At 35.3% G+C, this 17,191-nt stretch overlaps 1 protein-coding gene across 8 annotated transcripts in view; it reads right to left on the reverse strand.

Annotated features, from left to right (window-relative positions):
• The window catches only part of LOC134746100 (CUGBP Elav-like family member 1), a 514,830-nt gene that overhangs the window by 111,600 nt on the left and 386,039 nt on the right, over nucleotides 1–17,191 (reverse strand). For all 8 annotated transcript variants that reach the window (XM_063680407.1, XM_063680363.1, XM_063680416.1 and 5 more), the window contains one exon: nucleotides 2,332–2,380. In XM_063680407.1, the coding sequence (XP_063536477.1) occupies nucleotides 2,332–2,380 (49 nt within the window). The remainder of the gene's footprint in view (nucleotides 1–2,331; nucleotides 2,381–17,191) is intronic.

A 17,191-nucleotide genomic window follows, 5' to 3' on the forward strand; every position in this document is an offset into this window, starting at 1 on the left:
CACATCTGCGCGGTACGTAATAGGTATACCGCATTATATTCTCCCCACGTGCGTCGATTTACGCCAGGCGACTTTCACAATAGTCCATAATTCGTTCGAATAAGAGCTATTTCATTCTTGAATACTGGAAATACTTGGGGTATGCTGTTTGTCGATCATTGCCAGGCAAGTTACTCGATAGTTAGCGATAGTACTAAATCGATTTGTCACACAGTAAACGTTGGACGTTACTGCGTTATCAACAATCGGCCAAACATTGGGAAAATATGTTAATTAAATTGATTATCAAAGTAATAGACCGCGGGCCAGGAACAGATTACCATGACCAATCGCCTCCCGGGCGAAAACTAGTATAGTGGTTAACGGCTATGTATGATGAACCCTCGTGAACGTCAGCTGCCGCTCCGTTGGTGGGTTGAGGAATGGCAGCAAATAAAGTCTATAAAAAAAGTTTAGTCATCGCCTCCCGCTTGATACTTTGTCAGATGATAGTTTAGATGCTATTGTGAATAAACAAAATCGTTAGCCGATTGTATCGTTGTAGAAAGACCGTCAGCTAGTCACATGAACATGTAAAAAAGAAAATTATTTTTTAGTCATCGGCGTCATCCCCGTTTGATACTTTGTCACATGATAGTTTAGATGCTATTGTTAATAAAACAAATCGTCAGCCGGTTGTATCGCGGTGGAAAGACCGTGTTACGCGTTTTGGTGGCTGGTGGGTGGCTCAACCCACCAACGGAGCGGCAGCTGACGTTCACGAGGGTTCATCATACAAAGCCGTTAATCGCTATACGAGTTATCGCCCGGGAGGCGATGACTGACAAAATTTGCGCCTGGCTCACGGGCTATAACATACACGCTGAGTAGGAAACTTAGCAAACAAAAACATGGTATTGGCTTAGTAGTTCTATAAGGAAAAAATATCTGAAACTAAATATTGTTAACTGGTTTTTGAATTAACTGTTATTTATTAAATCTATTATCTATATTAAAAAATCTATCTATAAATATATTATCTATATTATAGTATGCCGTGTGGTTGCCGGCGTAAGAATAGTCCACTCCGTGCCTATCCATGGATTTTGTAAAAGGCGACTAAAAGAGGAAAATGACAGTTATCTAAGTCAACTAAGGAGTCCCAAAGAGGGTTACCGTCAGGCAGGCGGCCGGTTGTAAAAACTCAATGCCAAATCCTTTTAGCAGCATGAGTATCGGACAAAATGAGAGGTATGGAAGAAAAAGACATGCTGCGCCGACCCCAAATGAATGGGATAAGGGCAAGCGAATGATGATGATCTATATTTAAAAAATGCTTTGTTACAAAAAAATCTCAATGAATGTAATATACTTCGTAAAATTTTCTACTATAGTTACCCTGAAAGCATGTTGCTAGGACTTGTAATTATCAAATCATGACTTGCAAATTTTGTCGATTTTGGCGTGATGTTTTTCTGCCCTATGACACTGTACGGGCAATACGAACAATAAAAACCAGCCAAGTGCGAGTCGGACTCGCGCACGTATGGTTCCGTGCCATTACGCAAAAAACGGCAAAAAATCACGTTTGTTGTATGGAAGCCCCACTTAAATATTTATTTTATTCTGTTTTTAGTATTTGTTTTTAAAGTGGCAACAGAAAAACGTCATCTGTGGTAATTTCAACTGTCTAGCTATCACGGTTCATGAGATACAGCCTGGTGACAGTCAGACAGACGGAAAGACAGCGGAGTCTTAGTAATAGGGTCCCGTTTTTACCCCTTGGGTATGGAACCCTAAAAATTTGCTAAGCAAAAATTTATTATATATTTCAAGAGAAGGGCTACACCTAATGCATAGTTTGGTGCTCTTTTATATTCTTAACCCGTCCATTATATTCAGTCAATTGATATTTCTTAAAGCAGCCATATAGTATGGCTCATACTGTCTTGTATGGCAGCCCATCTTGTCAAAATTTGCATCTAGCATAATTCAAGCCACATTTAGAAGGTTCAAAACCTTGCGTGCAACATTGCGGTATTTGGTAGATCGATTGAAATAATTGTACCTACTCTATAATAGTTAGCAACGTATTGAATATTGCATACATGCAAGTTCTTGAACCGTCGTAATGGGGCTTTAAAAACTGTAATTCCTAGCAACATACTCGAGACTATTGTAGGGAATTGAAACTTGAACTTTTCTAATAACAATCAATACCTAACTGCAAAATGGAACACAAAAGTGGGGGTAGAATAGAGTTGATAAGCTACATGCGTGCTAAGTTTCATGATTTCTTCTGGTTGTGACTGTACTTTGATAAAAAAGAGAAAAACGAGGTAGTAAACTTACCATTTCTATTTTCACTGTCAGCCGGTTTCATTTGGATTGGATGGTGCATCTGAAAATAAACAAAGAAATAATAAGTATAAAAACGTTATAAAAATAAGGAAAATTATCGCCAAAGCAACCCTATTTTGATGATTTGTATAAAAAAGAGATTATTTTGAAGATTCAACAATGTTTTTTTTATAACTCATCATCTCGGAAATCTTTATTGTTTAGAAACAGTGGACAAAAGTAACTTATTTGTTTAGGGGGTAGTGACGACTACAAGTTAACTTAGTATTAACGTTTTCTAGTTTTAAGGATCTACTTGGAATAATTATTTGACATGTTTTAATTAAATACATAAGTAATTATTATTATGATCTTTAAGAATATATTTTTACTTACACATCTTTTACAAAATGTCATTAATACATTACATTAGTATGTCTTAACTACAAATTTCCTAAACTGAAATAGATGTCATATATTAAAGAAAAAGCGACGAAGCCCTCCAGTGGTGAAGGCCGGATTCGCACCGGCACCGGTCTTTAGCAATCATCAAAATCTATAGAAACTGAAGGATAGGCTTGCTCCGGTTGCATATTAAAGTAGAGTCCCTTATTTTTTCCGCAATTAGTAGTAATTGTAGAAAAAGTACTGCACATTTCCACTGCGAGGGAATTCCACTATAATTGAGTTATGAATGAATGAATGAATAGTATTTATTTCAGGACAGGTCCCATATTGTGACATACAATTACAATTATAAATATATTAACAAATAAAATTAGGTACATAATATAAACAAATAAAGTAAGTAAGTAGTTATGATAAAGTGAGTGGCAAAATGTTTTCGGAACTGAACCGGCAGTAAATATATATTATGAACTGTAAATATTAAGCAATAGTCCATAATTTGAGGCCAACATGTTTATCCTTATGTTAATTAATATTAAAACAGGGAATGACGTGTAATATCGCCTACCGATCTAGTGCGCACATTTATAATTTACAAAAACGAAGGTAAATACCTACATGCTACAATATCAAATGTGTGCATGTATTTGACACATAGGTACCAAGGATTTTAACATTAGATAATTTTACGGTTTAGACTCACTTGTTTTAGTCACTCGCGCGACATGTTGAGAAAGGAGACCTAGGCGCTCCGAAACATGTCGCGCGAGTGACTAAAACAAGTGAGTCTAAACCGTAAAATTATCTAATGTTAGTATGTCTCACAACAGTTTAAATTCGACTTTAACATTGTTTTTATTAGCGATCGACTGTTTACGACTGTTCATGATTGTAGCCGAAATTCATATAAGTACTGTTGTCAACTCAATATTTTGAATGGTTGTCGAAAAGGCTAAACACCAGTACCATTAATTAAGGCTCATACGACTGTGCTATTATCTGTTCGAATGTTTTTATTATATTTTGCTGCCAAAACTAATAAATTGATCGATAAAGATTTTGATACCTTCAAAAGCAGCTGCTTCTTGCAGCAAAATACATCAGAAAGTTAAAAGGCTTCTTTCGCTGTCAGTTTTTCATTTTTGCTGGAAATAATTGTACTAGGGCTGTCAATTCCTAAAAACTTAATGGACTGCAGCGTGAGCATAATATTTACTATTAAAAAGGTTTTAAACAAAATATACTGTAGTGTAAAAGGTTATATTTATATACTATACTTTTGCCTTTAAACTTTAAAGCGTCCGACAAACGTGCTTATTTCTTAAAATTTTGGACGAATCCGTTTTCACCGAGATAATACTATTCAGACGGATTATATCGCGTATAGTGAATTTAAAGTACATTATCGCAATTATACGCTACATAAATCGCCTAAATAGTTTTATTTTATGAATAACTGTCATGATAAGATAACACAAGAAAATATTAAGGTTTTCCGGTTAATTAAATTTGTAATTTAATAACTTTTATAAGACTTAACAATAACTGGTTAGTAATACAAACAAAGTACTTACAAGCAATGGCACTGATATGAGGATTTATGGCGTGCCACTACATATTTATGAGACAATGCATGAGAATTCAAACTGCGTAAGATGCGCGTAGCGTAGATTATATTTTATACTTTCACTGTTTGATATTTTCAACCCTATAGACAGTAAACAAATTAAACTATTTAATTAATTCGTAAACAAAGCCCGGCGGCTAAATGCAAACAGTAAACAGTCGATCGATTGATGTTTTAGAGTGACTTCAGACTTCGGTGTTGAGATTAACTAATCAAAACATGGCAAATAGGACAAGTTAAATTACATTTAACTTCACTCAAAATGTTTATGTATTAAAATAAAGTCTTTAAAATACTGAGATTTATGATCATATGACTTGAGCTAGTGGTGCAGTAAGCTGAATATAACATCATTTTAAAGGAAAGTTGGGATATTGTGTTAAATAATTTGCCTTAATTCATTCAGTTCAATCATTCATTATTATTGTAATTTTTGAGATAAGCATAATTTTATAACATGAGATACTGTATTTTGGGGCTATCAACGTTATCAGCGTTAGTTTTCGGAAGCAGATATGTTCTGTCTACCCAAAAACATGAAACCACCTAACATAAAACATGTATGTCAACCGCTTGGTCAGGTGGACTAGTCCAATCTCTCAACGCCTAGTTTATTTCTGGGCGGCGCGGACGGACGCGGCGTCTTATTGAGTAATGAGTTTATGTGGCTATAATTACTACTAAGGAGATAATGATATGTTTCCAGTACTTAAAGGAGTTTGGAAAATTTTTGTTTTATTACCATTTGTCAAATACCGCTCTGGGGGATCACCCATACAAAATTTCATCCCCTTTTCAACCCCTTTATGAATTTCCAATATTACTAAAATTACTCTTCTTCTATTTTAGTATAATACCTGTTCACGAAGTTTCAAGTTCCCAGCTTTAAGTAAAACTTGAATACCATACAAAAGTTCAACCCCTTTTTAACCCCCTTAGGGGTTGAATTTTTCAAAATAGCTTCTTATATCTTATACACTTTATAAATACAACCTAGTGCGCAAATTTCAACTTTCTAGCTTTTGTAGTTACGGCTCTGCGTTGATGAATCACTCAGTCAGGACACACGCATTTATATAATATATATGTATAGAGATGAAGATAGAGATTATTACAATAACAGAACTTAATTGACTAGGTAGATTTTAATGGACACCATGAGGATGAACTTCAGAATGTACCATGTTATCTGAGTTTAAACGTTTCTATGAAACGTAGTATAAAACAGGGTTGATTTACAAGTAACTTGGTTTGATATGAAAAAATAATAATAGTTGCAAATGTATTTATTTTATTTCTCTACGTAATCTCCCCGAAGTTCTACGCACTCGTCCCAACGAATCTGCAACTTCTCTATGCTTTCAAGGAAGTGCGTCCAAGGGCGTCAAAATACGCATTAAGCTCCCGTATATAGCCTCATTGGACTTAAATTTTCGTCGTGAGAGAAATGTTTTGAGTTTCGGGCAGAGGTGATAGTCCGACGCAGGCACATCTGGTGAATGAAAAGCAGGGTGTGGAAGAAGTTCAAATTGTAACTCCGACAATTTTTGTGCAGCGACTTGAATGCACCGGAGCGTTGTCATGGTGAAATATCACGTTCTTTTTTGCCAAACCTGTCCAGTCCAGACGTTTTTCAGCTATTGCCGCCTGCAACTGATCCAAAAGTGATGCACAGTATGCTTCAGTTATAGTTTTCCCCTTGGCAAGGTAGTCAATTCGCCATCACCTTTCCAGCACATCCAGCAGACGGAATGCATTTGGCTTTCTTTGGAGCTGGCTTACCATGACCAACCCATTGTTTCGACTGTTGTTTCCTCTCCGGGATGTACAAAAAAAATAAATACAAAATACAAAAAATACAAAAAATACAAAAATTCTTTATTTAATAAATTAGCAATATATAATGATTTAAAGGGATGGAGCCGCCCAGTAAGCATAAGAATGCCTGTGTCGGGAGACACCGCTCTTCCTTAACTATGTTTTTACATAGAAACAATAACACGACTAATACAATCAATTCTAAATTTAATTTAATTTAATGTAGTGATGGATCTAGGTTTCATCCATAGTGACAAAACTGCGAATAAAATCTGTTTTTAAACACCTGTAAATTTTCATCAGATATTCGCATGCGAATACGCATTTGTTCTGGAGGCAGTAATCGCGGCAAAGACAAGGTGGGTACCTTGCACAAAGCTTTTTCATGTGCAACTCGTTGTGTAAAATACTAAAATAAAATGCACCCGCTAAGAAGAGATGTTTGTGGCTTCAGCTAATTCGCGTATTTTCAATCTTCGGTCGGCTAAAACCATATCATGGATTTTATGGATGACTTCGGGTAAAACTGCAGTTTTCGGGGCTCCAGAGCGAGGTGCATCTTCAATGCTTGTCCTGCCTCGCTTAAACTCATTTACCCAAAGTCGAACCATTTCTTAGGAAGGACACGAACTACCCAAAGTACCTAGCCTATGTAAAATCCTTTCATGGATTTGTTTTGCAGTTTTGCCTTCCAAAAAAAAGCTGAATAACTCCACGAATTCCAATTTTCTCAATTTTGCCGCGTTACTCAAATCACTTGTTTGAAATACTGACAAATGTTTAATTGCCGCCAAAAATGACATGACGCCACTAATTAAATATTTTTAGTTACTTAGCTTATCAATACATACAGAGTTGACGCCAGCGCCATCTATACGTAGGCGAAACAGAGTTACTTCTCAAACCCTCCTCGTACATTGCTTGCATGCTCTTATAATGTCCTTACATTGTGAAGTGCTTTATACAATACCTACACCTACTAAGGCCCACTTGCACTATTCCACTAATCCGGGGTTAACCGGTTAAACCCGGAGTTGCCCTGATTACCAGTACAATTTGACACTGGGTTAACGGTTTAACCGCTTAACCTCGGGTTAGTGGGACGGTGCCAGTGGGCCTAAGCATTATTGGCGAAGAGTTAAGTCGTTTATAGCACGCTAGTTTTGCGCAAAAACTTACGTAAAGTTAATGTAAGAATGTGTCTATTATTATAAATTGATCATCAATCACGGGGACCTTCGGGCGGTGTGCAAAATGAACGATTTGACTTACAGCGGACGCGTTAATCTAAGCTAAACTAAGCCTAGATAAGCCTGGCTTAACTTGCTCAAGCCAGAGCGTTCTAGTTAGCCCAGCATATTTTAGTTAGTGATCATAGGTGAACTACGAGTATAAAATTTAATTGATATTAGGACAGGTGTCCATTAATTTGATAAACCATTAGTTGATTGGGTAGTTAATTAAAATGTCATAGTATGATTGTCGAGCAGCTTTAATAAAGCGTTGGAAAACTGATACGAGAATTAAACGTTTATTGTTCATCGCATGTTGAACTCGAGAAATATTGAGAAATACGACGCTTTGTGAATATCGCCGTGATGGGGAAAAACACAAAGTTAGCAGTTACTTACGCGAAAGTCGCGAAACTAATATTGAGAGATGCTACTGAAACAGTCATTTGACTTAGTGGTTAACTTAAGTATGTGTAGTGTACATATTTTCGACATAGGTACTGTACTGTACAAACTAACATATTGCTTTATTAGGCATTGTAAATACCCAATAAAGCGATGTTAGTGTGTACAGGGTTCTAAGAGTCCGATAACATGTAGTATGCAAATGAAAGAAACCTTCAGGACGAAACGAATATGATTTAGTACTTTGTGCGTATGTATATACGCGTGTACGTTCATATTGTAGGTTTTAATTGTCACTAAAACGAAACTCATTTTACGATTCGACGTGATGCCAGTTTGCTGTCGAGCCAAGGCGAGTTGTTCTGTGTAAAGAATATATAAGGTCTAGATAAGTATAAGATAGATAACATCTTAGGCAGTGTTTTAAAGGCGACTTTTATGATTCAATACTGATTTTCAATATAAATGTTACTTTTTACATAAATACAATGATGCATAATGAAAATAAACATTATTAAAAAATCCGCACGCCGCCGCCGCCATGTAAGCCTATCCTGTGATTCAGGTGCAAATATTTACACTCACCGTAATTCTTTTGCCCCATTCATTTGCATGCAAAAGTGCAAAAGAGAGGACGCTTTGCTAGCTATAGCTGCATCGCCTTTTGTTACTACATATTACATACGAATTAATGCTTGATAAAATCAGATTACTAGAAAATTATAATATGAATAGGAAAGTCGTACGTTAAACCGTATGAGCTTAATATAATTTCGAACACATGAACAAAACAAACAAAATGTTTCTGCATTTAAATGAACCCAGTCAACAATTGGGAGGCGATAAAGTTTTAATTATGAAACCGCTGGATCCTACTAAACCCGTTCATGGAATAAACTATTTGAAAACATAACACATCGACAGGTAAATTTATCTTAACGTAATCTTTTATATAAATTAATAAATCTTATACTCAATAAGGCTTGTGTTGTGAATACTTAGACAACGATATTATATGTAATATATGAATATTTATAAATACTTAAATATAACCCTGGAACAAATATTTGTGCTCATCACACAATAAATGCCCTTACCTGGATTTGAACCCGGGGCCATCGGCTTGATAGGCAGGGTCACTAAATAACCATTAGGCCAGATGGGTCAGGATAGGAATAATTCACATAATATGACAAATATCTACAAGTATATTCCAGTCGATTATTCTGTTACGAAATTAAATGTAGCGTTAGGTACTAGCGCTATATCGGATTTAGTATTTAAATAAAATTAAAAACACGTCAATTTTAAATGAATGCCTACTACTTATGTATTGTGTACTCGCTCGTTTCGCACGTGACGTTCTCTGATTGCTTATTGTGTTGTCGCAGGAGCATTTTGTTGGCCGACGTAACATACTCCCGCGTTAAGAAACTTTTAAATATTTACATACATTACTATACGGCAACACCGCGTAAACTACATAAATAGCTAGCCGTGGATATTAGGGCATTACTGGAAACAAGTTAAAGCAATCCTACAATCTAATATTCTTTGGTGTGAAAAGATCTCACACATTTAGCGCTATTAGAGCTGGTCCGCGCAATCAACACACATGGTTCAATCAAATTAAGATAATTGCCTTGCCCTACCAGGGCCCATGTGAAACTATTATATATGTAACACCTGTGTACCATGGATGCAATAAATAAATATGAAATATGAAATATGAAATATGAAACCCCTTATTTATATTTCAAAAAATATAAATTAAATGTTGCTGCTGTTTGTCCTTCTATAGCATGCCTGTGGTTGATTCTTATGAATTTTTTTTATCGACTTGTCTAGTCTAAGTAAAGATGGTTTGCATATGGGTGAATCAACGTTTATGTCACTACTAGTTGCTATGGTTACGGTCGCCTGTGTCACTCTTAAACCCTTGTTTTATATGGTACTTATTTAAAATATCCAAATTTCTGTTATAAAACTCAAAGGATTACATGGGGTAAGAAAACTATGGGTCAAGATAAACTCTTGTAGGGAAAATAAACAGATACTTAGATATTAAAAACTAAATTACATAAAAATACTAAAAAAAACTGATGCATAAATAAAATTAGCTTAAAATACTTATGTAAAAGGACTTCCCTCATACGGTTTCTCTTTCAGCCCTTTCCATATTAGTGCTGAGCATATTAGTAGAACGATTAGAACGTAGTACCTACGTATAATATTACTTCTAACAAACAATGCTATTGTTGTCGCCTGACTCACGGGACAGAATATCTACTGATTTTTTTTAAATGAAATTTGTTTTATGATACTCACAAAATACAAAGAAAACGTAAAAAGGCGTTTGCAATTAGCCGGTTTTACCCATTGATTTAAATAATTGACATTATACTGATTGAATTTTCACGATTTCTACACATTATTAAACTGTAAACGGGACTTCGCGTATTTAAGTTTTAAGATTTTCCTCCGGCGTTTCGAGGACTGCGTTGTCTCCGTGGTCTCCACCACCGGACGTGGTCACCACGGTGACAACAACGCCGTTCTCGAAACGTCGGAGGAACATCTTAAAACTTAAATACGCGATTAAGTCCCGTTTTACGATTTAATAATTTACATTATATGTACCGACAAACGTTAAAAGCTATGGCCACGCATCACGGAATCTTCCAATCACTTTCGTATTGAAAAGGCTCTCTAGATATAAAAAGATCCAATCCTTTGAACGAAATAATGGTCTGCTAACTCAAAGGATTGTTCAACGAAATATATGTACGGGAGAGTATATGTAAAATTTAAGAAACTTTAAGAACATAAAGGGTAATAATACCTTTGTAGTGTGACCGTGGTTGAAACGGCCGGCTTTGACTTTGGCTTGAAATCGTTAGTCTCTTCAAAGGTGAGTGAAAACCTAAAGAAAAATAGGAAGGGGCCGAAATCAAAGGGCTTTAAGGCTTATTATTCGGGGATGGGGAAGGTTGTTGAAAAAAAAAAATGTAGATGGCACGCGGCGATCAGAAAGGTGTGTTACGACTGCGATAAAGGTGTGAGGAGTGAGGTACCGTACCGTACGTACGTTTTGTAACTGCACGTGTTCACTTAGAACATTATTGAACATAAGTTAAGTCATTGAATTACTTTCATTTTTTGTTTAAATTACTGGGCGCATCTTTCTCTCAAATTTCACAGTTTGTTAAGGTTTACCGTTAAATGTTTCTTGAGTTACATAAATAAACGTTCACATGGATTTATGATACATCTTCCTTAACCGCTTGCTGTCCAACGGCTAAAATAAGCTTCATGAGATGAAAGTAAATTAAAAATTAATAAAATAAATATGAGGTTCTTAATGTGTAGCATTTTATTCAGCGACAGTTACAGCGAGTACCTACCATACTTGACGGACAGTTCACGAAATAGAGCAATTTAATTTCAACACGTGTTATTTCATGATTTAGCCATTAAATTTTTTTTTAATATTTTATTGTAATCATTTTATTCAGGTAACTATGAAATAGGTACATTTAAGAAATATAAGATGATATGTTGGGGGATAATCAAAAACACTTTTAGTAAAGGAAAACTATATGTTTGGAATTGACCAATCATTGTCTGCTAGTACAACAAAATTAAGTATTGTGAATTTACTAGTATCTATTTTGTTTTTGTCCACGAGTGAACATGTTACTTGCAAGCTGTATTTTGAATGCAGCGATTCAAATTTGATGCTTTGGCAAGCTTATTTAAATACGTTTATTGGAGCTGACAATTCTCTTAAAGAGCTTTCAAATTTAAGCTCTAAAGAACATCAAGATTATGCAGTATCAAAAAATATAAACTTTAAATATATCCCTAGCTATTCGCCTACATCTGGAGGCCTCTGGGAGGCAGCAGTGAAAAGCTTAAATAACATTTGTTACATTTGTAATAGCAAAAAAGCATTTTAAGCAGGTCATGGGTAACAGTTTATTTAGGTACTTATGAAGACTTTAATAGTATCATAGTGACCTCAGAAGGGATTCTTCACTCAAGACCCATAACAGAAATGTCTAGAGATCCCACAGATTTTACATACCTAACCCCGGGTCACTTCTTAATTCAAAGACCAATAAATGCCATTCCTGAGCCTGACATAATATCTATACCTCGAAATAGGTAACGTTTATGGCGCCGCACAAATAGATCAAAACTTCTGGAAGTCTTGGCACAAACAATATTTAAGTCTAATGAATAACCGGCCTAAATGGCAAAATGTGCAACCTAACGTTGTACTAGATAACTTAGTGCTTCTAGAGACACTAGATGCAGTCCGTTGCAGTGGCCAGTAGGCAGAATCATCAAGATTCATTATGGGGCGCTGACAAGAAAGCACGGGTGGTAGACTTAAAAATGCCTAATGGTAACATTACTAGTAGGACCATGAACAAAATTAGTGTTTTACCCATTGAAATGTAAATCTATGTATGTTGTTGAATAATATATATATCATTCTGTTAACCTTAAATGTATGTGTTAATTATTAAAACTTAGTAAACTGCATATAAAAATGTAGATTGTAATGTTTAAGAAAATAGTCTTCAAAGTTTAATTTTGTTAGTCAAACCAGCATACTACTTTTAACAAATGTTATTTTTTTAATGAACTTGATCTCTATGTGAAAATTATTGATCTCAAGTACTTATATGGTAAATGTAACTATAACCAACCAGGTAAATGCTTCTGTAACTAACCTTTTGTTATTGTTTAAAAGCATTTTTACTTTGTTTATCTGTAATTCTGCATTAGCATTAGTCCCAGGGCTACATTATTTAAAAAAAAACCGGACAAGTGCGAGTCGGACTCGCGCACGAAGGGTTCCGTACCATCACGGAAAAAAACAGCAAAAAAATCACGTTTGTTGTATGGGAGCCCCATTTAAATATTTATATTATTCTGTTTTTAGTATTTGTTGTTATAGCGGCAACAGAAATACATCATCTGTGAAAATTTCAACTGTCTATCTATCACGGTTCATGAGATACAGCCTGGTGACAGACGGACAGACGGACAGAGGAGTCTTAGTAATAGGGTCCCGTTTTCACCCTTTGGGTACGGAACCCTAAAAAACTGTATAAAATGGTCAAACCATCCCCCGGGATTATGTTTCTGAACGCAACCATACACTTGACCGAATGGTTTTGGTTTTTACGTTTCTCTTTTTCCTCAACAACTCCCATCTCTCTGTGTGCATTTATTGTTATTAATGAAAATATATAGTTTACCTTTACTAAAAAGTGTGTTTAATCATCCACCAACAGATATCAAGCCTCCATTTTAGCGTCGTGTCAATCCCGCAGGGAGGCCGCGGAAGCTCTCGGCAATTACAATGAGTGCCGCATTGTCCCCGTCGCGGCTAGGACGATTACAGTCGTTTTTGCCTTAATGCAATGCAATAAGGTGAAAAAATGTATACATATTTATGAACTCGACTGTACAAGACGGGGCCAATTTAGTCAGCGTGCCATGACGTACAGTATTCGTATAGTCATCAAATCGAATATTGAAGTTCACTTAGTTCATAGTTTTGCATTGTTATAATTAGATACGTAAAAGTGAGCTTTCTTAAATAATTTCACGGTTTAGCCTCACTTGTTTTATTCACTCGCGCGACATGTTGCGGAGAGCCTAGGTCTCCATTCCTTTAGGATTAAAACAAGTGAGTATAAACCGTGAAATTATTTAATGTTAGTATGTCTCACAACAGTTTAAAATCGATTGAGTGAGCTTTCTGTTTTATTTTAAGATATTTAAATGACTCTAACAATTTAAATAGGTGTACTTTTATATACATTTGTTTCAAATGTACATACAAACAGTTTTTTTTAATACAGTTGCTCAAAAAGTGCTACTTTACGTAGCTGTTTAGCGTGCGGAAAGTTGGTTTTCGCGAACTAGTGCTTTTTACTTTTCCATTTTTATTTATTTATTCTTGTTCCAATTCAAGACTAATTATTGATGAGTGTTGATATTAGTTTCCTTTAAATGTCGTAAACAACATAAAAACCTACTGTTAATGTAAGAATAACGAAAAATATACATATTTCATACTTTATTACTTACCTCTTCATCATTATAACACGTCTATTTTTTTTATTGAATATTTAAAAACCGTTCTTAATAAGTTGTCTGAATGGAACGGAACGCCTATCAAAGAAGAGGCGTTTTTCTTTCTGCTTTAAGTTTCCAAAGGCAACATTCGATATTGTTTTTATAAATGTACGATACACAAATAATCGTAATTATTTGGGTAATAATAGTACAATGTTTTATATTTAAAATTGTTTTTGTCTTATAGAACGTGCATTAAAAAAAAACTTTCATTGAAATGGGTTCAATAATAATAACACCCAGCTAAAAAAACACCTCTTTATAATGTCAATGTCAATGGTGTCACAGAATTAATAATATAAAAGTTTCGAATTCCTTACTTGTTGTTTTTCTTCTTTTTTCGCAACTGTATTAAAAAACGTCGTTCGATACACCTGCGGAAATGTCATTCTTACATAATTTCCGCACTAGTATCGAAATGTACTATTATATTACGTAAATAGATATTTAGAAATGATTAGGACAGACGCTTTTTATATTACCTTATTTTTAATTAAAATTATAATATTTGGAAAGTATTCGGAAGTTATTAAGTAAAATATTAATTGTTTAGTGATGACACCGTGCGGTCTGTGCGCTTAAAGCGAATAGAAAAACCGTAAAACGGCATAGTATGCAGGTATACAATATTAGACTTGCAGCAGATCAATGAAGAAGGTACGTGCGACAGACCCGAAATATCGGTAACTCAAATATAAATACAAGGCAAATACCTACTCCGTTCTTAATAGCATTAATAGATATTTTTTGAAAACGACTATTCAAACCTAACAGACAGATTTTAAAATTTTGACTAAAATCTACTCGGTGTTTGTTTTTGACAGTAAGCCAATGAAGAGCCAGGTTAGTGTCAAATCGTCGCAAACCTAATGGAGCGGACGAAGGGAATGAACTTCTAAATTGGTCGACGAATCTTTTTTGTTTGAAGTTTCGTATCCAGATCTACTGACCTGCTTGTGTATTGAATACTTGTTAACGTATTGTGTAATCATATCCTTTTTATCCGGGATTAAGGTGCTACAGGGAAGCAAACAGGCCGAACATTCAGCGACCACCAAATAAATTCTAATTCAATTTTAATTCTAGTTATTTCAAAGAATTTTTCCACATTAGATAAAACGATATAAGAGAATGTGAGAGAGTTCAATATTTACACAAGCATTAATTACTTTTTTCCTCTCGCGCATGAAGAGGCATTTGCCTAGGTGGGGCGTATCTGGGGGCACGGCCGTGCCCCCGCCAAGACGAGACAAAGGGCAAAAGGCAGTGCCTATCTTTTCTTGGCACGTTTCGTCGTATTATCGAACCCTCGTAGTTTCGGCTTGGATAATGCTAGAGAGCTGAAATTTTTTGTGTACCTAAGTAGACTTATCAAAAACACCAAGTTTTATGAGGTTACCTACTATACTTTAAACTTTATAGATACCTTAAATTTCACTGTCCGAACCATATGAAATTCGTGTCATAGAATATACAGACTACTTCCTAAAGTCTTAGAAGGCTGAAATTTGGCATGTAGGGATGGGTCTGTATGCATGGCTTGAACAACTTCCAAAAAAAAATTTAAAGTATGGTTTTCACATTGAAAAATAATAATATAAATAATACATAACGATTACATTACATTTAAAATAATTTAACTTTAAAGCTATTTTATAACTGTTTAGGTCGTTTCATGCGATAAATATAATTTCGGTTATTAACCGGTTGTTGGCTCCAAAAACCGGTTTTCAACAAAGCATAAAATGTCTCGGTTAACCGGCTTTTCGGTTAACCGGTTAACCAGTTTGCATTCCCTAGTCTCAATAAGTATAGCTTTTACTTGCTACGAAAAAAGCAGTCAGCAGTCGGCAATTAAAGCTTGTATCGAAAATGAAACTTAAGATAGGATCTTTTGTAACAGCCAGAGCCAGAGCTAAGAGAGAGAGAGAATGTGGAATCATTGAGTATTTCGGTGAATTCACTTGATAATTGAAGTCTTCTGCAACGTTTTTGCAGTTACATAAAAAAATATTTCATAATTATAGACACCTACCTACTTGCGACATTATTTAACAACAGTCGAATCTAGTTGTGCACGTGACGCACATCTCCAAAAGTGCCAAGCGGCATATTACTGGAACGGGATCGTTGGTAAATGCACCACTACCCTGTCACGTGCGATGCCAACAAATGGGCGCATAAACGTTTAACGTGACGTTCGCGGCGTTAACTGACCGTAAGTATTGTTTTAGGGATTCGAATGTGCCAACTTTACTATGCTTATGCGCTATTACGAAAGTCAGTTCTTTAAATTTATTTACATATTACAAAATAAACATGTTTAAGAAGTCATCAAAAATGCTAAAGTGGAAGCTATTCTTTGACAATATGACTAATTGTCATTTTAACTTTTTCTAGCCCAGCTTGGAGTAAATACGTTTTATTAATGATTTTTTTATGATAAGAATTTACCATCTGATGCCTGCGACTTCGTCTACGTAGAACTTGTTAATTGCATATTAACATATATATGTGTGATAAATTTCATTAAATTCCGTCCACCGTTGTGCGACAAAGATCTAAAAGATTGAGTAACAAAGATCTAAAAAAATGCAATGGGATATGTACATATACTTCGATTACTCGCCCCGCCTGTCAACCTGGCCAAAAAAACTATCAATGCAATAACGCAAAGCCGCTCGTATTACTCCAGATATTACATCAGTTGGAATGCCAATAATGATAGAGCCAAGCGTGCCCTTTTTAATTCGTCTGAGACCATCCTGCGCGTTCCATTCGGTTCGATTAGGCCTCGCCAGGGTACCGCTATGACGTGACAACGTATTGAGTACAAAAAGTTTCTTGAAATCCTAGCTTCAAAAATAAGACAAAAGGAACAATCTGACCTCACGAGGCAATCCGATTGTAAATAATAGCAGGTTATAAATTTGATCTAGATTTCTTACGGAATAGGTTAGGGATTATTTACAATTTTATGTTTTGTAATATTTATACTTTTACCTAATCGCTATTATGAGATTAGGTATATTAGTTAAGAATTATTTGTAAATTGAACACTTCGCATAGTGGCAGTCTTGCTTGACCAAATTCTTATATTCTATACGAATAGTCCCATACGATGCCCAGAGGCGGGTAGGACATTGCACAAATAACTTCACCCCTTTGAGACTCGAAACCCTCATTCTGTTCTTACGCGGCCACTTAACTGACCTCGTTGGGA

Source organism: Cydia strobilella, chromosome 1, assembly GCF_947568885.1.
Source record: "Cydia strobilella chromosome 1, ilCydStro3.1, whole genome shotgun sequence".
Lineage (NCBI taxonomy): Eukaryota > Metazoa > Arthropoda > Insecta > Lepidoptera > Tortricidae > Cydia > Cydia strobilella.